Source organism: Manacus vitellinus, unplaced genomic scaffold, assembly GCF_001715985.3.
Source record: "Manacus vitellinus isolate BGI_N305 unplaced genomic scaffold, ASM171598v3 scaffold_38_pilon, whole genome shotgun sequence".
NCBI lineage: Eukaryota > Metazoa > Chordata > Aves > Passeriformes > Pipridae > Manacus > Manacus vitellinus.
In genome coordinates this window covers 7,722,881-7,741,323 of record NW_021940526.1, presented here as the reverse complement: position 1 = coordinate 7,741,323, position 18,443 = coordinate 7,722,881, and the positions used below count along the sequence as shown (strand labels likewise).

At 43.4% G+C, this 18,443-nt stretch overlaps 1 protein-coding gene across 1 annotated transcript in view; it reads right to left on the bottom strand.

The window, feature by feature from the left end:
- Positions 1-18,443, bottom strand: part of LOC103758574 (sodium/potassium/calcium exchanger 3) — a 166,043-nt gene that overhangs the window by 17,823 nt on the left and 129,777 nt on the right. The window contains exons 16-20 of the mRNA XM_018077518.3: positions 12,991-13,085; positions 5,977-6,169; positions 5,497-5,608; positions 3,660-3,732; positions 1,990-2,081 (exon numbers count right to left, since the gene is read on the bottom strand). Of these exons, the coding sequence (XP_017933007.2) occupies positions 1,990-2,081; positions 3,660-3,732; positions 5,497-5,608; positions 5,977-6,169; positions 12,991-13,085 (565 nt within the window). The remainder of the gene's footprint in view (positions 1-1,989; positions 2,082-3,659; positions 3,733-5,496; positions 5,609-5,976; positions 6,170-12,990; positions 13,086-18,443) is intronic.

Here is an 18,443-nt window from a genome sequence, read left to right as displayed (position 1 = left end):
CCACAACAGGTCCATGTCTTGCCTCCAGGGCAGAAGACAGGAAATGGCCCATGGTGACAGGCCACTGCCAGAGAGGTACAGAGGCACAGGCATGTTTCTCTACACAGTCATGCAGTGTTGCTGGTTTTCCCAGTTTCATGACTTCACATCCTGCCTGCAGATCTCTCAGCAGACCGGCCAGCGTGCCTGGCACATGGGCTGCTGCAAACACACGTGGTGTAAGCACTGCTGCAAGTGAAACACAGGAGAGGCCCAGAGAGCAATCTTATGTTCAGCACATGAAATCTTACAGGTTGGCAACAGCTTGGAAATCTTTACCAGCTGATGTGGCTTGCTGGGCTACATGCTGTTGACCTGTCTTATGCAGCTCTCCCCTGAGCCGACTGCATGACAGAGCTCTGACAGCAGATACAACCCTCTGTGTTCACAGCACAGCGTTTTGTGCCTACGTGTCGCTTAAGGAAGACTCACATTTAACAGGAAGGGCTGCTGAGAGTCCACAGCACTGAAGGGCTGACTTCCTGGTGTGCTCTTTCACACCTGGACACCTAAAACTCCATCAAAATCTCAACTTTGTTGCCTGGTTTTTGCTCATAGAAAGTGTGGTCTTAATCTGGTTTATATTAGGTAATTGATCCCAAACACAGCAACCACACAGACATTGATCCATCCATCTCCTCCTCAGCTTTCAAATGTATTAGGCTAAAGAAAAAACACACACAGTGCAGAAACTGTTCAAGAGCAAGACTAATTCTGCAGCAAGTAGGCCACAGTGGTCTGGAGTACCGAGGACAAAGGCAGCGGGTTAGTCTGGAGAACTTGATCAACACCACCATTATTATCCCCTCTGGAAAAACTCACCTAATGTTACCTTAAGGCTTCCTATGTGTCACTGGGAGACTGTATCATTACACTGTATCCCAGTCAGACCTTTTATTTTCTTTTTTCCATCTAAACAGTGACCTCAACAGTACCATATTTGCCTCTACTCCCATGATAACCCATATTTTCATCTAATTACCTAAACTTGCAGATAAGCAGTGCAGAAGTAATTTATCTCCTCTCTAAAACAAATCCCTTAATTGGATTGCTGCTGCAGTAAATCCAAATGCAAAGCAGTGCAATACATCCTGGTGTGTATGGCTTTGCTGTGAAGTCCCACCAAACAGTTCTAGAGATCCTCACACTAACATTGATTTAGAGAGGATCCATTTCAAAATCCATGATGATTAAAAAAATCTACTGGGACAAAGACTGCTGACAGTCAGCCTTCCCTTCCTGGAGAAGGAAATGAGGCTATTCAGCACTTTGCAGGAGTTGCTCAATGATTCATCTGGGTGGTGCCCAAGTTTCAAATCCCTCCGGGCTCTGCATCTCCTGCGAGCTCAAGGAATGCTTCCCACTGAGCCTGTACTTGGCTGCAGCAGTCAGGCCATGCAAGGGCATGTCCTTGCTCTGTCTTCTGTTCTTTCAAACATTTGCTGTCATGCACATGGAGACATTCTGCAGGTGTGCACTCCTTTTCTTAATCTGCCATTTCAACGAGCCACTGATCTCCAAAGTCCCCATTCTAAGTTTGCAAGTCAACCTGAACAGGAGTTTTACTGATGGGGCCCTGGGTTCCTACACTGCCCTCGCAGCTCCAGTACATCACCAAGCCAGTGAGCCCACAGCCAACAGCAGGGTTTTGAGCAGAAGCCACATCAAACCTCTGCCTGGGGATTGCAAGATTTGCTTTGCCCGAGGGCTGCCCAGAGAGGGGAGAGAAGAAGGAAGAAGGAAACAGCACTAACAAAAATACCACAGAAGGAAGAAGGAGCACCACTATTTGGCCAGAACAAGGTTTGGTCTTCCCAAATAAGAGAAGGTTCTTTTCTCCATGAAATCTGTAACATCACTAACCAATGTGAACTACTTACTGACACAGGTTATTTTTTCAGGCTCACGGGAGTGCTACAGGGAAGGACATCTCTGTAAAGAACTACTTACTCAGTCCAAGCTGAGCAATGTCTTCAAGTTCAGCTTCTGTCTTTGCTGCAGCAATTGCATGAGGCAACTTCAGTGTGAATGGAAGGACATCCCTGTTGGTCAAAGAGAAAAACAATTATGGTTTTCACAAAAAAGTCCACAGTTTTAAGAGCATTTGTTTTCAACAGTGGCAGGGGATAATCTCTGATTATTTTCTTCTTGAGCTGTGGCAGGTAGCAAGAGCCTTAAACCTGCAGCACAGTTAAAACATTACCAGCACCCTGGAGAGTGTTGTGAACTGCAAATGACAGTCAAGTACCCAGGACTCTTGCCAGGGTTTCCAAAGAGCCAGCCAGTATTTTCTGCCTTTCCAACAGGAGCTTTTACACCTGATCTTTTACAAGCACATCAGCGAGATGCAAAAGTATTCTCTGCCCTTAACACTTCAACAAAGCTTATTTTCTGAATATGCTGTTGACTGCTCTCCAAGTTGAGTTCCAGTTTTCAGAATAAAAATTTAAATAAGTAGTTGTGCAACTACTATAAAAATTTCTAAGCTAGGATGCTTTGATGCTACTCTGTTCTAGGCTGAAAACACACTTCTTTTAAGGAAGTTTTTGTAATTTATTCTCATGTGTGGTTTCACTTCACTGCATACGAGGTGTTCAGTGGATGTTGTCAAAGGGAGATCCATGAGGAACAACAGAAGCCAAAACCAGTGTAAAAGGCTTTTAGACAGAGATTTTAAGAGACAAAACCACTTAACCATATGTACACTGTACAATCACTACCATCAAACAATACTACACCTCTTGCCTACCCAGCTGGTACCAATACACCCTCGAGCAGTGCAGGCTAAACTGCAAAACCTCTACTAGAAGTACCTACATAATGAAGACAAAATGAGAACGAATGGAGCACGGAAATGCTACATACAACTAGTGTCAGCATGAATTTTGGTTTTAAGGCTGTGAACAAGCCAACCATCTGCTGTAGCACAGACAGACAGCGAGGCTTTATCACATAAATATTCTCTATGTTGTACATTAACTTGTTGGAAAAACAGGATCTCAGAACACCACTCAAACTCAAATCAAGCATATTTGAACACACACTCAACACTGCACCACAGAAAATCTAGAGTCTAGATCATCATCATGGTCTCAACTCAAAGATAGGTAAACCCTGACTCCTCATAAAAACTGGCCATTTTTTCTCTTCATACTACCTGGAAAACAAGTTTGGCAATCATAAACTGGAAAACTGATGAGGCCATTTTGGTTGTTCCCAATTCAAATTCACATCTCAGTGTGATCTGGCATTTTTCCATTATGCTCCAAAAATTCTTTTAACTAGCAATTCCAAGAAAATGCCATTGCAAGCTAGTTTATAGTTGCTATTAAATGAGTTACAGAGCACTTAAAAAAGTATTACAAGATATCAGATAGAGTTCAACGTGGCACCACCTCACAGCTGGGTGGGTGACACCACAGCAGCCTCCCAGTAATCAGCACCAGGTAAGACAGAGACACTTCCTTCCAAGTCTCACCTCTTATTTCTTCCATTACCTTCTAAGACTACCCAGGGATATCTGTAACTGGCAACATAAATATCAAGCTGAACCAAGTCCTTGAGACTCTCTTCTTCAAGAAAGTCCAGCAGACATAACTGAGAACATAACACCACCTTACCTGCTAATACAGTAGAAAGCAATGAGTCTGAATAAATCAGCAAAACTTATTCCAGACCCCTCCAAGGAAAATGCTGCAAAGAAAGTCACAAGAGAGGGAGAATCACACAATAATCCACCATTTCTCAGAAAAGTTAAATAAAACACATTTCATATTTTTGCACAAAGTTAATAAGTTTTCCCTATTAAACTAGCTAAGTTTTCTTTGGTTAAGAAAAAACAACTCTGTGGAGGAGCACATGTCTCTGCTGAAGGCATTTTTAAGGACATACTGATAATCTTTGTGGACAGTTTGCTTTTGTATTCCAAGCATGAGATCTAATTCCTGTGAAACAGATGAAGTGTGACTCCCAGGCTCGCTGGGGAAAGCCAAAAGCCAGGCAGCAGCTTTGGATACCTCAGCAAGACCTCTCAGTGAGCAGCAAACCCAGAATTTGGTCAGTACTCCCTGCTGTAAAGCCAGCTCCTCCACACCAAGGTTCTAGTGCTACTGACTAGAAAGTCTCCTCAGGAACCAGAGGAAAATTTAAGCCAGGTACCAACCTTTTCTCCAACTGTTACACCAAAATACAGGTCAACCTGGTCATTTATGTGTCCAGAAAAATTGATTTCTTTAAGAGAGACACTAACAATGCAGACAGTAAGCACACAGGGGAGCTGGGAGTGGGATCAGAGAAGGAAGGTGTTCAGATCCCCAACTACAGTTAAAACCTCAGCTGTGATGGGTGAGTAAAACTTTCAGTAGATACTTCCCCCTTGTGGAAAAATTTTATTCATAAATGACAACATATTATTATTTCATTTTCTAGATGGGAGAGAGGGAATTCATTAGTATAACAGGCCTACAAACACAGCCTCAGATCACACTTAGATCAACTCTTGTTGATAACTTTCTCTTCTCTTTGCTTGCCTTGTTTCTGGAACCAAAACCAGACACACAGAACTGTTGCTGGGAGCAGGGAAGGGAGAGATGAAAAAGGAAAAACTCAACTCAAATTTTGTCAGTTTACTAAGAGAAACAGAACTACAGACCCCCTGTTTCAGGGAAGTTTAACTGAAATGGTTGCAAATTTTCTCCAGTTTTCACTTTCTTGTTAAAATGAAACACTTGTTCCACTTGCAGTTTCTGCACCACATACGCTCACCAGCTGCAGCCTCCTTTTTTCATTCCTAAATCTCAAATGTGTTTTTCACACCCTCCTTCTAAAGATATGAGGGTATTATTGATTCAAAACCATTTGGAGTGCTAACATTTACTCATTTCCACTAAAAAAGACATATATAGATGGAATCAAAAAAGAGAAACATTGATCTTGCAACAGAAACAGCTAGATGGATTTTAACCCTTTGAAAACATGACATTAAAAACAAAGCAAGCAAACAACAAAACACAAACAAAAAAGACCACCCCACACCCAAATTTGTAGATACAGAGAGCTCATGACAAAGTTGCATCCAAGAACAGTCCCCTGAGTACAAGGAAACACAAGCACATTTCAGTGACAGCAGACAGGATTAGAGACTGTGTTCCTACAGAAGGTATGTAAGTCTCTACAGAGGAGAACTACCCATAAAAATGAATGACTCCTGGATTCAGCAAGGTACACAATGGAAACATTCCAGTGCCAGCACAGACTGAAGTGTTTCTATGTCTCTCTCCTCGTCCAGGGCATACCCCAGCCACTCCCAGAGCCGCCTCAGACAGCACTCTGTGCAGCCCACAACATTATCTGTGTGACTTTGGGTGTCTTCTGCCGTGTGTTCCACCAGTGCAAGTGCTCCTGCACCACACAGGGAAAGGAATGGAACAACTGAAGAGTGTGTAACTCCCAACTTACTGTATGTACTTTCTTTGATGGCAAATTCTCTCAGGCAGGACCCACAGTCGCTGGGCAGACGCAGAGAGATGACTTTCTTCTGCAGTCTCGCAGATTTCCTAACCAGAAATATCTGTTGTGCAGAAGGCAAAAGGACATGGTTTCAGCCTCATCACAGATGCTGTTATGGAGACAGGCTATAGACAAAAGGAACCACAACAACCTCCTGATGTCTGATCTCCGTAAAACATAACGGAGTTTCACTTGGGCGTGGCTGTCCCAGGTCCAACACCTGAGTGGAACAGGGCAGCAGAACACTCAGAGAAACCAGCTCCTCCTTGGACATCAGGGGCACCACACCGAGTCCACTGTGCTCTTCTCTGAGCTCTCCAGCTGGACACACAACCAGTGCCAAGGCTTGTTTCTTAGGGTTTTGTTTAGGGTTTGGATTGATCTTTTTTTTTATTCCACACTCAAAGAACTGGAAGTGTAACCTCTTACCCCAGGAGGCTGGGCCTGAAGAATTTCCATGGCTTCAGCATCATTCAGACCCAGCTGCAGCCACACAGGGTGAGTGTGGAGGAGCTTGTCCAATATGCTCAGCTTGTTGGATAGGCTGTCATATCCAGAGTCCCGGGGACAGTTTTTTACATCATTTTTCTCAGGAGAGACATTATCCATGTCCTTTATTAGACTGTGGAAAATTTAAAGAAAAATTAATTAGATATGCTAACCTCCTGTGAACAATCATTCAGTTCAGCAAACTGAATTATTGCAAATCTAATGGCACTGCTGGCACTCTAGACTGGTATTTCTCCTACTCAGAGTTCTTATATTTAGATAACCTATAAAGAGAATTTTTGTGTATCAATTCAAAGCCAACTTTAAGATAAGCCTTAGCATTCTCCCATGAGGTTTCAGAAATTCAGCAATCACTTCAGATACGGTTGTATGTGCATATGTGACTGAACATTGCACTCACCTTCTTTGCTATGCTAACATTCGGAAAAACTTCTCTTCGAGGGCATTCATGCGAGTCAGATACTTTTATTCCCACATGGATTGCAAATGCTGCAACCTACAGAAATCTTCCTCTCTCCTGCCTGCCAGAAAAACCTGTTCAATCCTCTGACAGTGGAGGAGCCCACTACCTGTTGGTCACTGCACCAGACACAAGCACTTAGGCCATTTGTTTGGAGGGATTATTTTCCCAACACAAGCCCACAAACCAGAGCACTTCATCTTATCCCCAGACCACTGTCTCTGCTCCAGCAGCTCTGCTGCCTCCACAGCTGCATATCCATCTTGATCCCCTCTGCTAAAGAGTGGTCAGAGACCACAGTCAGGAGAAAAGAGAGACAGGGGGAGGAGGCAAGAAAGAGATGAGCAAGACAAGGAGACAAGAAAAATGTTAAATCCCCCCAATAACCCTCCCTAAGGCACAGCTTCATTAGGAAATCGTTGTAAGTGGCAGTTACTTTTTACGGTCTTCATGCTAAAATTTGTAAATATTTACATTTTGCCATGAAAGGTCCTTACCTCACATTTTAGAAATACACTTCCCAGGACCAGAAACAAGTAAGGAAGTTTATTTATGCTTCTAATTCCTTTGGCTCCAGATTGACCCCATAAGAAATAAAGGCTAAGCTAAGTGTGAACGTGGCAAAGTAATCTAAGGTTAAAATTTATTTGCAGCAGGGCATCTAAAGTTACTGCTACATTCAGTAATGAAGTACATTTCTTCAAGGCTACAGATACTTGTTATTAAAAATCCAGATTAACAGAATACTTTGAGAACTCCTTTCATCGTGCAAAGCTTCATCATCATTCACGTAGCACAGAAATGTAGTACATTCATGTACACCCAATAAAACTGCATGTGTGTTGCTGGTTCAAATTCCTCATTTCTGAGCTGGAAGTACATCCTGTGATTCTGCCAGTGCTGGAAATCACCCCAGCACAGTTACTCAGTAACACCTTCCTGACGACAATATTTAGGAATGGCCCCAAACCAGCCTGCAAGCCCGAAGGTGACTCCCTGAGATGTCAGGCAGAAGGGCTGTGTGGTCCCTACAGACCTTTCCTGACAGCAGGAGAGGCCCTGCACAGCAGAGGGCAATGCAGCTCCATTTCCCCACTGCAGACTGCTTTTTGCAACTCTTCTGAACCTCGTGCTTTGGACAGGCCCTAAGCACCACTGACAGCATTTACCAGCTGCATTCTGCCAGCTGCTGCACCCAGCTAAAGTGGGTACAGAGTTCACAAGCACAGGAACACTGAATACTTAAAAAGGAACAAACAAAAAGCCCACCCAGCCCCCCCAAAAACCTCTAAAAACCATACCAAAGAAACCAAACCAAATTAAACCCTACGAGCTAAACAAGAAAAAACCCCAAACCACCAAACTGCTTCCTTCTAGCTTTGGTCAGCAACTTGCAGCATCTCTGGATAGGGCTAGAAAGGAAAGTAAATGGGGTAGAGAACTTTCACTGTATTAGCAGAGGAGAACGGGCACAATCATTTGACTTTTCATTACCTGGATCAATTACCACCACCAGCCTCTGCCTCCCTTTCTTTTGTCCTCTTTCTGTTTGCTTATTTATGGTGTGATGTTGTCCAGATCTGCAAGGCATCTAAAATGCAATGATCTTCCCCAGTCCACAAGAGTCAGAAGCTTTTAGTAACTGCCAGTACGCCTTCAAGGGGCACAAAACACACAGAAACACCCTGTGTGCAGAGGGGAAGTGCTGCTTACATCAGTCATGACAGGGCTCTGAAACCTTCCCAGCAGGAATCCTGGGCTGCCCCTTCAACGAGAACCTGGTGTGGTAATGTGTGAATCTCCACAGAAGTCAGACCATGAACCACAAAAGTGTTTTCACAAGCTGTATCTCCAGTAAATATTGCTCAGACACTTTCCACTCACCCTCAGTGCCAGTAAGCTGCTTCACAAACTGAAGGGAGCTGTGGCAAAGTGCAAGCTATGCACCAACACTGGCTGCAAGCTTAACTGGATAGAAATGATTTCCATTCCTTGGTCAGGAGGTGAAAGCTAAACATGCTGCAGAGGGAACATGTCCAAGAGGGAAAAGTTTTTTGCCTGCTGAAGAAAGCTACAGCACATGCAAAAGAAGATGCCAGCTGGTATAACCCAGAATGCCTGGCTTTGCTTGCTACCACAAAACCACCTAAAGCTGGCTAGAGTTTTCACAGATATGTAGGGCCACAATGTTCCCCTTTGGTATGACTGGCTCAGTGTTCTCACACCCCCCCTCCTAAACCATTATAAAGCAGAAGATTTATCTGAATAGGGAGCTGTCAGGTTTTTGGAACCCCCAGGTACTTACATGCACAATCCCTTCCACATGCTGAGAGCCAAGGAGGAAACTCTCTGACCTAGATACACAGGCACCTCCTTGTTGCAGCTGCTTCTGCCCCCTCAAGAAATAAGCCAAAGATTATGGGTATCTGATCATGAGAAGAATTTCTGCCACTCCTAAACAGTGATGGTTCAAACAACCCTAATGCAACCCAGCTAGATCAGCACTAGTATGTTACTGCAATCTGCAGGGTGGTAAACAGGAACAAGCAACACTTAATAAAAATTATTTCCTATTCCCAAATAAAAAAGAAGGAGGCAGAGAGAAAGATCAGACCTGGTGAACTCTGGAAAGAGCACAGCTTAGAAAAACCACATGTGACAAACCACATACAACCTCCGAGCAGCTGCTTCCCCAGGTCCAGGAGCAAGCACAGTCAAAAGCCCACTGGTGTGTTTTGACAGCCTATTACAGCAGTCTGGCACTCCTGAGCATCATGTTCCCGTTTGGTTTTTATTCTTAACTTCTTTTTAATTAACGATCTGGGCATTAGACATACAGTCAAACCCTGACACATGGCAGTTCTTGAAATCTGTCTTGTCTTAGACTTAGACTGTAAAATTATTTGAGACTGGGATGTGTGTGTAACTACTTTGGAAACAATTGCATGGAAAGAACGATCATTTGAATTCCTCATGAGCCACTGATTAATTCAAGTGTACAGAATAAGGAGTTGCTGTAACCTAAATGCTAGCAAAACATGCTGTATATTACACAACACCTAAATTCCTCTCCTGCTTTATTTTTGGGTTGGGGGAAGGTTGGTTGGTTGGTTGGTTTGTGCATTTGTTGGGTTTTTTTTTTACAGAGACTCCTGGTAAAAGACAATCTGACTAGGTCACACTAAACTCAAAATCGAAACACAAATCACGGATGGTCTGCTTTGATGCAGGGGTGCTCCACTGGTTCCTCTTCAGTGGGAAAGCAGTTTCAACACAACTCACAATGAACTGAAGAAAACACATGATTCACGCAAGTTTCCTTAGACTTGAGAAAACCCACAAGCATGTGGGAAGTAAACAGAGGTAACTGCCAAGATAAACAGTGCTGTGCTGCATCCTGATTAGACTGAGCTCACAGTGTAAAAGACAAGGAACAGGTTGAAGCCTGTAACCAGGATGATCCTTGCTCCAGTCACACCAAAGTTAACCACCCCAGAGTCAACCCAGTTTGACTCCCCACTGCTCAAGTGCCTGCATTTGTGTAAATTCTGCAGTCTAACAGGTCTTAGTCACACCAGTCTGGCCTACACAGTCATTCTGAGCATCGACTGGGGGGGCCTTAAGCCTCTGCTGAACATTCCCTGCCCTCCTCAGCAGCCAGCCTGTCCTTTCCTCCTGCACCCCATCACAGCTGAAAGCTGAGGGAAGAAAGGTTGTTGGATAATTGCCTATCTGTCTACAATAACAGAAGCAACTCACTGTGCAGGACACAGGAGCCGACTGCAGTGCAGTAACTGCTGTGGGAAGGACACAGGCGTGAGGGCCGGGCAGCGCCAGACGGGAGGGAGGGAGCAAAGCTCTGCCCTTCTTCTGTCCCGGTAACAGAGCAGGAAGGGAATAAGCTGCTGCAGCTGCCACACCACCAAAGCATCCCTGTACCCCTTCACAGGCACCAAAGGCCCTGGGGAGCCTGGAGCTTTCCAGCCTTCCCTCCAGAGGGACGGCAGCGAGCGCTGTCCCCTCACGGACATCCACGAGAACAGACACGCGGGGGTCCCGTGGGCCGGGCCCCCGAGGGAGACCCAGCGCCTCCCAAAACATCATCCAGTGCCACCCGTCACCACACGTGCTCCTGGGTTGCCACTGCACGCAGCAGCTCTCCTGTTACTCTTTGAAAGGTCACCAGCACAGCACGGGACAGAGACCAGCCCCATCAGTGCCCTTCTCTGACAACTCCACTCCTGGGCGTTACCGAGACAAATGTCTGTGCTGGGAGAAAGTCCTGGCATCCAACACGGTGGAATATTGAAACACAGCGTGAGCATCCCCCTTAAAACACAGTTTGGCAAGTCTTTGTTGTTGTCTGGCTTTTACATGCTTACAAGCCAAAGTTGTGGAGCCTTGAATCACTCTCATTATTACTTGGGCCATATATGCTAAAAGGGGAGATAAGCCCAAAACAGAACTGTGGGGAGGAGTATAAATCTGAAAGTTGCCACATAACCACAAAAAACCCCACACCACAACACTGAAGTTGCAGGCACACAATTTCAGGCAGTTATTTTTTTGAACCCAGTCGAGAGCCTTTTTTAAAACTGCCCTGTGTGTCTGTGGATATCTGGTAAGGTGAAAAAACGAGTTGGAAAAAATTTAGCTCGCATTTCTCTAGATGCAAATCCAAAGGTCATATCAAGAGACCAGCTTCTGAATGGCAGAACACACAATAAAGAGAGCAAACTACATTAATTACCAAGTTTTAAAGTAACTACAAAGAAATAAAGTTATGACTAAACACAGCCTTGCAAAGTTTAAACAAGAGCTCTGGAAAACCTTAGTTGAAATTACTGTAACCTTGCTCTGTAGCTCTATATAAACACAACTGAACTATAAAACTTTGATACAGGTTCTTCCTTACATAGAAGCACACAGTGCAGAATTACATAGTCATAGAAAATTTGGCATTAGCTCACTTATTCAGATTTCATATTTTACATTTATCACCTCAAAGTGACAGAAAAGAATGAATTTTTTTTTGGTGGTTATTATTTCAGTATGAAATTGACTTCGGTTACACAGTCCTGGAAATTGCATTATTCACTTTTTTATGTTAGCTTTACTTACATATTTTTATCATTTTGCACTCAAGATTAACAAATTCAGCTTAAAAATCCATTTAAAAAAATCAGTAAAAAAGTTGACTGCTTCCAGGTAAGTGCTTCCACCAAGATTTTACCAGTAGATCTTTAGGCTTTCATGCATATGGGTGTTCTCAAAGATACAATAAGCCTTTTCTTAAATGAAAATTAGCTGATGATCGCTGAAATTAATTAGTTGAGCCCACCAAAATGAAGAAAGTATCCTTTCTGCCACTGTAAGGAACTGTACTCTCAAAAGCTTTAAAACTTGAATAATGTGCAACCAGGGCCATAGCCAAGGAGTTTAATTAGGTCACCTGTTCTTTACCACTTGGGCAACAGTGTTTTATGCCAATAATTTACATATACTTTGCAGTAAGTTCTAGCAGATTTCAACAGAATTCATAGAAAGAAAAAAAAGCTAAAAAGCTTGGATGGAATTCTAAATTACAAACAATTACCCACTTCATTACTCACTGCTAGAAGAACAAAGCCCACCAGCTCCAGAGCTGGCCCAGAGCATGCAATCAGATAAAACACAACACCTACACTGGTTGCTTTACTCTTGCAAGAAATATTCCAGACAAGGATACATTTTTGTACTTTCGTTAAAACAATTATTAAAATGTTGATTACCCTCCAGATGCCAATTCAGCACATGTTACCAGTCAGGCACATCAGCCACAGCAAATCCAAGATCTGCCCACTTCAAGGTACCATGACAAATTTTCACAGTCCACATCTACGTGGTATGATCAGTTTGAAAAAGCCAGAAATGTTATCTGCACTGTAATATGTATCTCAAATCATCTTAAGGAAATGCCCCACCTATTTTACTTTTTTTTCACGTGCAAGTTACTCACACATAAATTAAACACATATCCCACATATGTATTAGCTCATAACAGTCAATATTTTACTTTCTAACCCAGGAACATAAATAAATCATATATTACAGTGTGTTGAATCTTCACAGAGCCACTGGAAGCCATGCACATTTTGTCTTTACAGCGGGAAAGCAAAGCTCTGCCACAGACAATGGGAATGATGTTAGAAGTTTCCTGCTTCAGACATTCATCCCTATCCAAGGTTTAACAAGGAAGTAGAAGCGAAGCTCAGTTGCTATTAGAAGATATTAAGGCAAATACACAGAAAACTGAATGTCTGGGCACTCCTGCACAAAGGCAAATTCCCTGGATCAAGAGCAAGATTACCCACACCCCCTGTGCTGCTCGGAAGAACAGTGGAAGGACATGAGCCACCCAAGAAGACAGTGCAATGAAAACATTCCTGTCACAGTAGAGCTCCAGGAACCATGAAAATAAACATTTTAATCACCTTCGCAAATCAGCAGATTCATCTTCCAGTGTGAGATCTGTCTGTACCATCTCCTGTTTCAGTTCTCCGATTTCTGAGGCAATTGTGTCAATGAGCTAGAAAGGGACAAAAATAGGATGACATCAAGTGAGTGGAAGAGGCGTGGAAAAGAAGCCTGGGCAAGTTTAGTCACCAGAGATTACAAACTGTTTGTTGGTTTTTTTTTTCAAAATCGCATCCTATTTGGACTTCCCCTTGCAAAGGAAAAAGTAAGGGTTGGGGTCACTTATAATGGTTCTCAGAGGAAGAGTAATTCCTGTTCTGTGCCAGTACAACACCTTCCAGGTTGGCTAGCCTTTTTATTTAAATGTATTCAATTTGCAGCCTCTACATATTATACAACAGCTTACAAGAACTAAATTATTCAACTGTTTGTAGCATTTACTTTCTCAAATAAAAAGAAAAAATATATTTAGAACAGTTCCATCAGCAAGAGTTTGACTGCAGAAGGGGCACTGAGCCAGCATGATGACACCGTGGAGGATGAAAAGCAACGAAGCAAGAAAGGAATGAGGAGCTGCTTTTCACGTTAGGTTCTGGATTCCACTTGAACAGAACAATTCAGTTAAAAGGAACTGCCTCGTAACAGTTCAGCTCAGGTGGAACACCATCCTACTTCTGGGCATGAGGGCAAAAACTCATTTTAATGTGGGCAAGGTTAGCACGAGGGCTGTATCCCGAGAAATGAAGAATTTGCTAGCCAGAGTTCTGGGGAACGTTTTGCTGAGCAGAAACCAACTATGAAGTTTGCAAGCCATGCTGTCTGGAACACTCTTTGCAGCCAGTGCATCAAGTTTGCTTGTCACACCGCACCATGGCAGCACACAAACCCTGGCAGTGTCCCCTCCCTCCTGCCTGGAGAGAAGCTGATGAGAAGGTTTGCAGCGATGCAGTGATCTCTGCCACCATCCCTGAACCACAGAGCAAACAAAAACACCAGTACTGAGGCAAACACAGCTTCCCAGTCCAAGTCAGAACAGTCTTCACAGTCGCTCAGTAGACATGACCCCGAGTCCCGCTCAGGGCAGGCAGCTCAGCACAGCAGCGTTGTCAAAGCATTGTGGGCATCATTCCCCTGTACTGTTCTACTGGAAGGAATTCACTCTCTCCTTTGCTGTGCAGCATTATTCCAATCAATTTAAAGGAAATTTTAGTCTCTGCTTACAGCTGGCCAACCTTAAGTGAGAGTGCATTACCATTATGCTGTTTGTGTCACAGCTCCCAGATGTTCTGTACCACTGGCATTGCAAAGACCTTCCCCCTGCTGACTCTTAAACAGCCCTGGGTCACTGCAGCCAGACGTGAGCAATGCCTTCCTGAGCATGGCAGAGGGAAGAACCCACACCATCCTGCCAGAGCCAGCACACCCCCAGGAACCTATTGGGCCTAAATCTCTGATGAGCAATCCATTACAGCCTCTAGATACAACAATCACTCAAACTATTTCAGTAGCTGTACCTTCTGAATGTACTTTCTTAGAGCTAGTTTTAAATAACTAATGGCATTCTAAAATACTGACACAACGGATTTCTTGTTATTTGTATGAAAACATACAAAATGCAAGTCAAAAATGCTAATAAATACACGTTCAGAAAGAAATATACGATTTGTCACTTTTAAATAAAGAATGTGACAAGTATTTGGAAAAAATAAGAGCACACCTTTGTGAAAAAAATCCATTCCAGGTTTAATTACAGCCTATCAGTTACTTATATTAGGATTTCCTATCCCTGGATTAAAATCACATTTCATAACTGATGGCAGAACACAAAGGAAAAGGGCTTTATTAGTTAAAAAGAAGTTGTTCCAATGTCAAAACACAAGCAAAAACTATTCAGTCTCAGGTACCTGCTAAATTTCCCCAGTGTTCATTCCTTATGAGGTTTGCTGAGTGCAGTGAGGTAGTGAGACAACCATACCAGTTGTTACTACTAAATAAGACACTGCTGATGCAATCCTCACTCTGTCTCTACAGCTTTTGGAGCCTTCTTCCCTTTCTGGTTCTGCTGAAGCTTTTCATTTCAGAGCTTTAAAATACCTGGTTACTGCTTGAACCACTGAAAGGAATGACCTGCTCTGTCGCCATCTGGCTGTTAACTCACTTAACTGAATTAATGGGCTTTGATGAGAGCTGCAAAAAACCCCAAACCCTCCCAAAAAACACCAACCAACCAAAATAAAAACCAAAATCTCCCTCCCAGAAAACAGAATCTCTGGGCACTACAGCAAGGAACTCAAATCCAAACTGTACTAAGGGCAAAGTAATCTGAACACTTTTTAATTTGTATGCCTGCCTTGAAGAGAAATTATCATTCCTGAGGGGAGTTTTTCCATGTTCAGCAATTTCACTTTATCTAAAGAGAACACAAACAAAATGGCACATTTCAAGGAGCCTTATGCTCACATTCTATTCCACAGGGCAGATTTCTGGGGTATACTACATATCCTCCAGGACAAGGCAGTCTTTCCTCAGTCTATGAGAGGTCAGTACATCCTGGACAAGGAAACCAGGTAAAGTGTGGCATCAAACCAAACAGAACACACTCTGCAACCCACCCTGTACCTCACCTCAAAAAAACCATTTATCCTTAGGAATAACCCCCCTGTTTTTTTTCTAAAATAATCCACCAATATTTTCTGCAAATTGCAACTGATTTTCCTTAAATTTTCTTTATGGTAAAAAAGGTTACTCTCAATTTAAAAAAAAAAAAAAGAACAAAGGTCTTATGGAGTTGAATCATTTGGGTATCCTTGCAGTTAACTGACACATACTGTCACCACAGCACCTGACAGACCATTTTCTATCAAATAACACAGGGTGCACTCATGATTTTATGACATCACCTCCCAAGTATTCAGGACCAATGAAAGGTCTGGTGATTATGCAGCACCTGTGATGGACACATGATGAGCATCAGACAAGGTGAGCTGTTAATAACAGGTTTCTGCAAAATGCAGGAAGAATCCTGGCTATGGACTATTATTAGCTTCGACCCTGAGCAAACAAGCAGCAGCAAAGGGCTCTGCCTTTTTAAGTGCAATTGGAATTCCTCAAACGGATTTCTCTATTTGCAAAGAGTGTGACACCTATTTGGCTGGAAATAATTGGAAAACTCACCCATTTGTTTCAATAGAATGGAAACCAAGATGGTAAGAGGCAGTTTCCAAAGGAAAATACAACTGAAGTGGATGGATACATTTGCCAGGGGCCACTGTTAATGTAAAATAGCATACATGAACCCAAAGACTTAAAAAGTAATCAGGAGAAATCTGTTGCAGCCTATTTAGGACTATGAAATAGATACTACCCTGCTATACTACAGAAAGAGGAGGTTTACTTGAAAAGAAATGCGTTTGGAAGTATGACATCTTCTCAGGTGGTTAAAAAAACCCCCAAAACTAAAACGACACCTTACATAATATGATAAAATAGCCATTTTTGAGTCTAATGATTTTCCTTTGGAATTTATTTCTGATAAAGCACTGTTCCGTAGGTTAAAAAGAAACTACAATGTAACCACTGTGAACCCAAAGACTAATTATGACTCAGACAGCATGAACTCCCACAGCAGCCCAGCACAGTATTCCCTAAGCAAACTATCCTAAACATTACATTGCCAAATACCATGGACTGTTTACATGCCTGATACCCATCAAAGAAATAATGAAATGCAAACATCTTACACCACAACATTTCCTTTCATAACGTGCCACACTCTGCATATTGTCAATTGATTCTTGGTTCAGGGAGACTGAGCTCAGCTTTTGGAAGCTGGGGGGGTAACACTCCTACACCCAGCCCACAAGCATGGCACTCCAGCAGCCCAGTGCTCTGCCACCACAACCCACAGGCCAGTTTTGGTTGGCATCTTTCAGCATGTCTTATAAGCAGCAAAAGCAAGAGCGGGTGTGTTCACCACAAGCAACACACTGCCCAGGGGCCACAGTCACCTTTGGGAAGCTGCTCTGCTGACACACACAGCCAGACACAGCCAGTGCCTCTCCCAGAAGCACAGCCTAACTATAGGTCTTCTTACTCACTCAACTGATGAAGAGCTTCCTGTTCCCAAGAAGAGGACAGGTGGCTTTGATTTGATGTCTGTCTTAGGACATTTTTAGAAAAAAATTGCACGACAACTGAATTCCTGTTTTTTGTGTCGAAATGCCAAATAAGCCTGTACAGGGAACTAACAAAACTGCCAGCTCTGGCAGCCAAGGAGGAGGCAGCCCAGCAGACCACTGCAGAATGTTTCCAAGCCCTGAGATTTACAACAGCAGAAGAGGAAAAGGTAAGGTCGGTGCTTCCAATCTGGCAAGGCCCCCCGGGCTGAAAGAGCAAGATCAGACCGGACAAATGAGCCTCGCCGCTCACCACCCCCCCTTCCTGCCAGCAGCTCATTTTTCATTCTTTCTGTGGACCTGCATCCTCTTTGGCACCACATCTTTTCCTTCCTGTTTTGATAAGCAGAACGTAGCAACCCTGACAGAGCACCCTGTGTGACGAGGTGGCCGAGTGCCAGGGATGAGCCCGGCTGGGAACGCTGCTCCCGGACTTGTGCGAACGGCTGAGTACAATCGAGTAGTTTGATACACGGCTGCAAATTCTGCTTGTTTTGCACAGTGAGCTGTGAATTCTAAGGGCCATTGACACAGTTCACTGTCTTATTCATCAGTAAGCAACAAAGTTTTACGCTATGCTTGGTTTTGGAACAGAAAAGCTTTATTAGTGTAAAACCTCTGAAGCCGGTTCAGTAAAGACTGGAACATCTTCACGAGGAGGATGTTTCAGTAAAGAGGACATTTCTCAGAGACATATACATTCAGTTCCTTGCTCTACTGCACACTCCCTCTGTAACCACTGGCAGGCTATGCAGTCCCAGAATTACCCAAGACTAACTCCATCCTTGCTTCATCTTTACTACTTGCTGGCTCTAAGCTTCATCAACTGCGAGGCACAAAGAGTCCACAGAATTTAGCCTTAAAACTACAGACCTCTGCTCTGTGTAAAATGGGGACAATACTGTGTCCCTGTGTAAAATGGGGACAATACTGTGTCCCTGTGTAAAATGGGGACAATAGTGTTTTCCTTGTGTACCAACAGTCAAAGGAATGTCCGTGAAAAGACTAAAAGATGGTAAGAAGCTACAGCAATGAGAACTACTTAAGAACCAGAAAAAAACCATAATGTTGGAATTTCCCACTGGTATTTGTCAGTGATTTTTCTGGGAAACGTTGCTGAGAATAGTAAGACACCTTTTTATGGGGATTTAAGTGCCCTGAGAATCTGCATGCCAGCATGGTAAAGGTTTCTTAGGCAACTGCAAAGCAAAAGCACAGCAGGAGAGCCACCTGCAGAAGTACAGTACACAGTCTGTGCATGTGAGGAGAGCATTCCAAACTACACATCAGCAGGG